At 42.1% G+C, this 8,330-nt stretch overlaps 1 protein-coding gene across 1 annotated transcript; it reads left to right on the plus strand.

Annotated features, from left to right (window-relative positions):
• The first annotated feature begins 544 nt into the window (after positions 1 to 544).
• LOC103457719 (protein FAM46A-like) lies at positions 545 to 6,692 on the plus strand. The gene is made up of 2 exons (XM_008398072.2): positions 545 to 1,752; positions 3,028 to 6,692. Exons 1-2 carry the CDS (start codon positions 1,327 to 1,329, stop codon positions 3,841 to 3,843), a joined length of 1,242 nt encoding a protein of 413 aa, XP_008396294.1. The 5' UTR covers positions 545 to 1,326; the 3' UTR covers positions 3,844 to 6,692.
• Positions 6,693 to 8,330: the final 1,638 nt, after the last annotated feature.

An 8,330-nucleotide genomic window follows, 5' to 3' on the forward strand; every position in this document is an offset into this window, starting at 1 on the left:
GCCAACAGATAGGGAACACCTTTGTGTTTTTGCGTGTGTTTATGACATAACGCAGTTTTTAAAAAGAAAAATCCGAGTCCTGTTGTTTTAGCAGGTCACCATGGAGATACTGGAAAAGTACAGTACTGAGTGAGGTGATACTTTCTAAAAACGTTTTAGAAAAACTGCTTTGATGACCACTAGAGCGCGTGTATGAGCTGACTCGGCCACTCAAAGATTAAAATAAGTGTGTAAAAGTTAATTGCTCTTAATCGGGCTTGTAACTCGTCCGCCGCGAGTATGATAAGAAAAAAAGATGTCAACTGGAGCAATTGGACTCATAAAACGTGACTGTCGTCCTCACACATTATAAACGCAACAAGTGAGAAATAAAACTATCATTTCCCTAATTGTGACGCACAATGTGGGTTCTACATTGTCATCAATTCATTTTTGTTAAGTGAGAGGATGGAAGTGGCACAGAATGTAAAGTTTAAAAGTTAGATTTTTGTACTTTTTATTATTATACTCTTTTATTTATTTGTTTTTATTTCATTGTTTTTATTTTACTTGTGTATTTTTTGCTGAGGCCCGCTGTTCCGTGTCACCACATCTCGGTGCCTTGTTCTCAGACACGCCTCGATCTTCGGACACACATCCGAGCTGTGGAAGGCTATTAGTAGGTGTGAGCTGTCAATCAGCCGCGGCCCGCCCAGGTGCTCCGCAGACGGGAAGCGCTTATGTGTTTCGCAGCCTTCCCCCAGCAGCTGTGCAGCGGGACCTCTGTGGCTTCGCGCAGGACCACCAGACGACAAAAAGGGCCAAAAATGTAAAAGACTAAGCAGCTTTGCACCGCTTGTTGAAAGTATGTGTGCTCTGGAAGCCTTAAAAAATAAGGAAAGGAGAGAAACGATGCGTAAAGTTGCAGCTGCGCACCACGGACGTTCAGTAATCTGTGCGTAAAACTGAGAGACACTGAGGAGAGAAGTAAAACTTCGGCGGGGGATTTTTTAAGTTTTTTTCCAGCGAAATGGATGCGAAAGGCTGAAAGGGAAGGAAGGAATTATTATTGTTGTTGTTATTGCTGTTGTTATTATTTACTCTGATGTGGAGCGTTAAAGCTGCTAAAAGGGACACGCTCTGTGAATCTGTCCCGCATGCAGACCTGAGGTAAAAAAAAAAAAAAAAAAAGTAGGACATCGCTGCTCTGCAACTTTTTCCTGCCATGCATCTGTTGTTATGATCGTCCTCAGCTCCGAGGCTCTCTGATGTCACAGCTCCAGCGGAGTCTTGAGTCACATTTTACCGCTTTCACCCAGCAGTCTACCTCTCGCCATCACCACCGGCATGGACGAAAGCGTTGAGAACGTAGCTGGCAACAGCTGCGCGGACGCGGAGAGCGTCGGCCTCAGCGTGCTCAACTGGGAGCAAGTGCAGCGGCTGGACGCCATCCTCACGGGCTCAATACCCATCCACGGCCGGTGGAGCTTCCCCACTCTGGAGGTGAAGCCGCGGGACATCGTCAATGTTGTCCGTAGCCGCATGGAGGAGAAGCGGATACACGTCCGGGAGGTGCGCCTGAACGGATCCGCGGCCAGCTACGTCTTGCATGAGGACAGCGGTCTGGGATGGAAAGATTTGGACTTAATATTCTGCGCGGACCTGAAGGGAGAGTTGGAGTTTCAGTTAGTAAAAGAGTTGGTCCTGGACTCTCTTCTGGACTTCCTGCCTGAAGGGGTAAATAAAGAGAAGATCACACCTCTGACCTTAAAGGTAATTACACACCCCCCCCTCCCCCAAAAAGATCCTGGAAAATCTAAACTTTTGAACGTAATACCGCTAATTTGTATTTGAGTAGGCCTCAGCAAAGTATAGGGTTGAGTTTGGCCTAAACTAGAAGCCTGGACATTAAAAAAAAGGGGGTTGATTTCCAGTTCAGACAGGATTCTGTCTAATCCAATTGGAGCCAGCGCTACATTAATCATTCGGCTCTCAGTTACCTGGATACCAAGGACTACCCTGGCTACTAATGGCCCACCAACAGATGTGATGTCAAAACATCATGACTAAGATCTGTATCTGCACAAACAGAATTAATGTGGAGTTGCTGAAGCTGTCAACAACCCAAAGTTCATCAATTTCTTCTCCTATCCACTTATGATTGACAAAACCATAAACATAAATATGAACCTATATGCGTCAGTAATAGCAGCTGGTGGGGAGAAACGTTTGGACTACTCCAATGGCTGAAACTACATTGCAGCTGTGAAGGGGAGTACAAGAGAGGAAGACGGGTTAGTGGGCCTCTGGGATGGATTAAAGGAAGGTGGATGGTTTTCAAATATTTCAAGAAATTTTGTAATGTGTACCGTGAGAATTGATTTCATTAAAAACCAAAAGCCACACTTGGTTGGAATACTTCAAAAACAAAAAAGTGCCATTATTTATTACAGTTTTACATTTATTTTAATGTAATATATAAAACTTGAGCGAACATGATCGTAAAACACGCTATAAATTTAATAGCGGTTTTCAAATAATCATGCAGAACATTAAACCTCTTTGCCAGTTCAGGGCCAAATGTCAGACAATCCATTCATACCTCGTGTAGCTTAACGATTATATCCTTTAAAATTTTCTACTAGTGATTTTTACAATCCAAAGTAGTTCTAAGCAGCTCAATTTGTCTTATTTTTAAGTGTCAAACAAGTGTAGTAGTAGTAGTAGCCTTTTTTCAGTCATCTGACCAGCAAGGACAAGGGGCATTGTTGCATAGGGTCATAAAATGACTTTAAATAATATCAGTGTGTTGAAACCTTAACTCCTAACCTTAAAATATTGGTAAGCAGCCTAATATTAAGTTACCAACATCAGAGGATTTTCATTAATATACACTTTCATTCTTATTTAAGTAAGATTATAGATGCGGCTTTGAATTGCCTTCTTTGTTTTTTTTTTCACTATGACCTCAGTGACCCACAAAAGTGCCCAGATCAATATTCTCCATCTGTGTCAACGGCTGATTAGTCCCAATCTCTTTGTTTCCAGGAGGCTTATGTTCAGAAGATGGTGAAGGTTTGCAATGACTCAGACCGCTGGAGTCTTATCTCGCTCTCCAACAACCACGGCAAAAACGTGGAGCTGAAGTTCGTGGACTCTCTCCGCCGGCAGTTCGAGTTCAGCGTGGACTCCTTCCAGATCCGCCTGGACTCGCTGCTCCTCTTCTACGAGTGCTCCGAGCACCCCATGGCCGCCACCTTCCATCCGACGATCATCGGCGAGAGCGTCTACGGCGACTTCCCCACCGCACTCGATCACCTGCGGAGGCGGCTCATCTGCACCCGGAGCCCCGAGGAGATCCGGGGCGGCGGCCTCCTCAAGTACTGCCACCTGCTGGTGCGAGGCTTCCGCGCGGCGTCCGACGCGGAGATGAAGCTGCTGCAGCGATACATGTGCTCCCGCTTCTTCATAGATTTCCCCGACGTGGGTGAGCAGCGGAGGAAGCTGGAGTCCTACCTGCAGAACCACTTCGTGGACCTGGAGGAGAGGAAGTATGACTATTTGGCCACGCTGTACGACGTGGTCAGGGAGAGCACGGTGTGCTTGATGGGACACGAGAGGCGTCAGACGCTCGGCCTCATCTCGTCGCTGGCGCTTCGAGTCCTGGCCGAGCAGAACGCCATTCTCAACGCTGCCAACGTAACCTGCTTCTACCAGCCGGCTCCTTACGTGTCAGACGGCAACTTCAGCAACTACTATGTAGCGCAGGTTCAGCCGATCTACCCTGGTCCACTTTCACCTTCCCAGCAGTACTTTACTCCTTTGCAACATTCTTGGTATGCCACCTGGATGCCCTGTAACTAAACTTTCTGGATGCCCATGTAGTTTTGTGGAACTCGTGTCTGCATGAAAAGAATGCATCTTTTTGTCTTTAGCATGAAACGAAGCTGTTCCCTGGGTCAGGGTGCACAGAGAGAGAGAGAGAGAGGACTTAAAACTGATTGGTTTGTGGGTTTGGTAGATCAAATGTCTGCTGAGCCACGAAGCCCTTCACGATATGATAACCGTGTTCATTTTCCACAGCTTACAGGAAGTTACATGCACATCTGAGCATTAAAAAACCCAGAATATTCACCTTAAAGGCACCAGAGCAGCCTGGTGCCAATATGGATTCATTCACATGGTTTCTTCTGCTCTGTGCATGTGTTGATGTATGTGTGTGTGTGTGTGTGTGTGTGTGTGTGTGTGTGTGCGTGTGCGTGTGCATGCGAGTGTGTATGTTTGTGTGTGTAAGAGTCTTTACGCAGGCAATGCAAAAAAGAGGAACTGGGTCCTGTTTACAAATCCAAAGATCTGCTTTAATGCTCAAGTTTTCTAAAATTCACGCAGTAAAAAAAATGAAACAACAAAACAATGCATGTTTTATTTCTGTACAGGAATAATTTTAAAGTGCCTATACCAAGCCTAAAATGAAAAAAAAAAAAAAACATTTTTAGGATTCATTATTATAGAAAAGTATCTTGACCTTAACATGATACTGAATGTATTTATGAAATTGAAAAAAAAAATCTCAATGCTGAGTCAGGTCTCTTACACTGAGGGAGCTTTTGGAGCAACCCTTTTTTTTTAAAACAAGGAGTTTCTGAACACTCTGCTCATCAGCACTTCTGTGGTGCAATTGTGTTGTGATTACCAAAGAGGAAGTAACATCATAATCTCATTTTCTGTAGAAGTCGCTTGAGGGGGGGATGGGGATCAACATCTTAGTAAAAATAGATTTCAATAAACGATAGCCGAAAGACAGAGGCTTGGATGCGAAACAGCAAACATGAGACAACATAATAAGTATCTAAATTAAAATGAAAGTGGATTAATGCATGTAAACAAAAGGGGTATGATTTAATTGCTTTCTAAGAGACATAAAATGGTACAATAAGGAACACATGCCCATTGTGTGTAAGTTTCGTCAGTGCACTTCTCTTATTTTTGCTGTGTGATGAGAATGCATTTAAATAAGTCAACATGGTGGTATTTTTTACAATGCAAAAAGTAAATAACAGTGAATGTTTACATATATGTAAAGGTACAGCTGGTTAACCAAAATGTAAAAAAAAAAACAGTCAAGCAAAAGATCTGAAACTAAATAACACAATATAACACAATACACTTTCCATGCATGATTTAACAGAAGATAAAGCAATATAAAATTACACTGGAAAGTTGTGAAAACATTGTGAACTCATCTAATTGCATTTAAAACATTTTTCCCCCTCAATATTTAGCAGTAAACAACTACAAGTATTTAACTTTTTTTTTTTTACCATGTGACATTTGTTGCACTTGATCATCTCAGTACATCTGGCCCTCAGGAACAATCTGCATGCAGAAAATACAGAAAACTAAACATTTTTCATAGCAATCAGTGGAACAAGTTCAGAGGCAAAAATGCTCCTCACTAGACAGCAAAGTGCAAGGAACTGCACTTATTCAGCCGTATGCAACGTATTCCTCTAAGTCATTCTTAACCTGAATTGTTTGCAGATTTGTAACTGGCACTATCACACTAAAACGGTGTCTCAAAAACCAACTACAAATTTATATTAGAAAAATCAGTTAAACATTTCGTAATGCGTCACTCACTTTTTGACAATACAGCTACCACTGAATACAGCCAGTCTTATAAGCACAAATGCTTCTCTAAATAAAACCTGCCCATTATGAAAAAGGCAAATTCAGTGCAGTAGTTGCATTAAGGTAGTGCAGCTGCTAGCAAACAATAGTTACACTGAAGCATCTTATTAAATATCAAAGAAACAATGTAGGAAAAAAAACTGTCCAAAAAGCAAGATTCTGCCTGGTTATAAGGTTTGCCAACATAATCATAGACAGACAGACAGGCAGACAGATCATAGGGGACCTTGCAAAGATCGAAAGCAGGATTTGACGAAATGGTCTGCGTATGTAAACTAGCAACTTCATAAACTTCTCTGTTAAGTACAGAGGTAAAAATAAATTCCTAATTAAAGGAACAATCCTGTTTCCTTTTAAGTCTATGTTTTTGTTTTCTCCAGGAGACCATTTCTGCCTCCTGGCTTGTTTTTCCACTGACTTAACCCGATGAACTGAGGTAAAACTAAGATTACAATGGCCCCATGACATGAATGCACTGAAAAAGACAAAGAAGAGTCAGGATTTGAGGGCTTTAGCTGATGATGGGGACGTCCGATGAGTGGAAAAAGCGTGCAGTACGCTCAGCGACGCGGATATTTCAACGACAACAACTGGCTTTGGTCATGTGCTGGATTTATCATGAAAGAAAAAGGGGTGCATACATTCAAAATTTTAAAAAAGCACTCAGCAAATTATCCAAAACATGTCAGAACTCCTATTTTTATATGTCGTGATCTCTATTTTTGTACAGAACGTGTCGGGGCTGGTGTAGCAGGCCGTGTGATGTATGGTTTTTGTTTAAGTTTTACTTCAGCTGATGAAGAGCAGCACAGCTGAATGGAGGTTTTATTGAATTAAGGTACATGTTTTGTTCTGTTCCTGTGTGTGTTTGTGTGTGAGCCTGCGAGAGTGTGTGTGTGTGTGTGTGCGCGCGCTCTGAAGTGTTGTGGATTTGTGCCGTTCAGATGGAATGATGATGATCTGACAACTGTTCAGGTGTCAAGTTGATTAACTTGATCAATAAAAAAAACCATCAAAAATGACTTGTTTCATCTAAAGTTTTCGGGGTTTTTTTTTTCCTTCCCCCTTTTGAATTGCTCTTATTTGTAGAACTTGGTTGCTCATGGAAAAGGCCACATTAAGTCAACGCTCTCAGGTAACCACAAAATCCCCACTTTCACTGCCAGCTACCGACAGCTGAGCGTGAAGGATTTCCCCTCCAGAAGACGTCACGGACGAGCGTCAGCAGGCGTCATAACGCCGTTTGCCAACTTCCTCGGCTTTGACTGAATCTCAAAACAGCAGGTGGATGGCACGTTTATGCTAAGACCTTACTACCAGCAGAGCCTTGGCCTCCGAGAACACATGTTGGCCTGCTGAGTGGATCGGATCCAGGTCTGCATCATTTAATGCCCGCAAGCCTTGACCTCCAGATGTCACTTTCTCTGCTGACGTTGAGACAAATGAGTCTTTTAGCCTCTTTCATCATCAGGATCTATTTTTTTGTCTTTATCTCTAAATAATAATGATTCTGCTTAGTGTTTTACACCTACACCATAAATCTATTTTTTTTTCTTTCTCTGAGCTCACCTAAAAAAAAAAACAATGTTTTAAATAATTCCTGGATTTGCTTCGGTTTCAACTTTCCTTACAGAGGTTTCTTGATGAGTTTAAGCAGAGAAGACGGGAGAACCAGTGTTATCCCTGTTAAGAGGGAGTGAGTCGCTAAATATAGTCCCACCCATCTCAGCTAGTATAAGGATATTAGCCCATCTACAAAAAGCTGATTAGCTTCCCCGCACAAGCAAGTACTCACAGCTCTACCACATACCTGTCCCTCCTTCTGCCGTCTTTCGAGCTGCGGTCAGCAGAAAGATCCAAATAAAGAAAGTCTGTCTACTTCCTTATCAAAGGCTTTAGGAGGAAGTGACAGAGAGGGATTGAGGCCTTCAGAGAGTTGCTCAATGAGAAAGGCTACTAGCCCATTAACACAGTTTTACTTAGAGCGCAGAACGTTTAACACTTTTAGAGTCTTGACATGTGGGCTTTTGGTGAGGAAGTGCTTTTCGCAGGTTTTTGAAAAAAAAAAAATAATAAGTTTTTCATATTTTATAATTTTGCAACCTCAAACTTAATGTATTTTATTGGGATCTTATGTCATAGACCAACACAAACTAGAACATAATTGTGAAATGTAATAAATACCATCCATGCTGTCGAACATTTGCACAAATAAAAATCAGAATATGGTATGAAACCACTAACACAAAATACTATCAAAACCAGATCCTTAAGCGACTGTATTGCTGTTCGAAATATTTTTATTGACATAAATATAATTCCAGTTATAATAAAACCCCATGAATGTGTTTGGATGTTTTCACAGATAAAAAAATCAAATCAAGTCAGGCTGCCAATCGAATTATTCAGATTTCAGAAAGAAAAAAACAGGAAACGAGTACCACCAAAAAGGGACTAGAAAAACATTCAAAAACAAGGGGAATTCTGGATGTTTTTTTTAGTGGAACTATTAGGACACTGGAAACAAATGACTCTATGTGTCAAGACAGGCAAACACACATGCACACACTCGGGGTCCGGCAGGGTTACGCTGGAGATGAACCAGTTGGAGCAGCAGCCGGGGCAAAGAGCCCGTCCAACTCAGCCAAGCCGGGGTCAGA

This window comes from Poecilia reticulata, linkage group LG21, assembly GCF_000633615.1.
Source record: "Poecilia reticulata strain Guanapo linkage group LG21, Guppy_female_1.0+MT, whole genome shotgun sequence".
Lineage (NCBI taxonomy): Eukaryota > Metazoa > Chordata > Actinopteri > Cyprinodontiformes > Poeciliidae > Poecilia > Poecilia reticulata.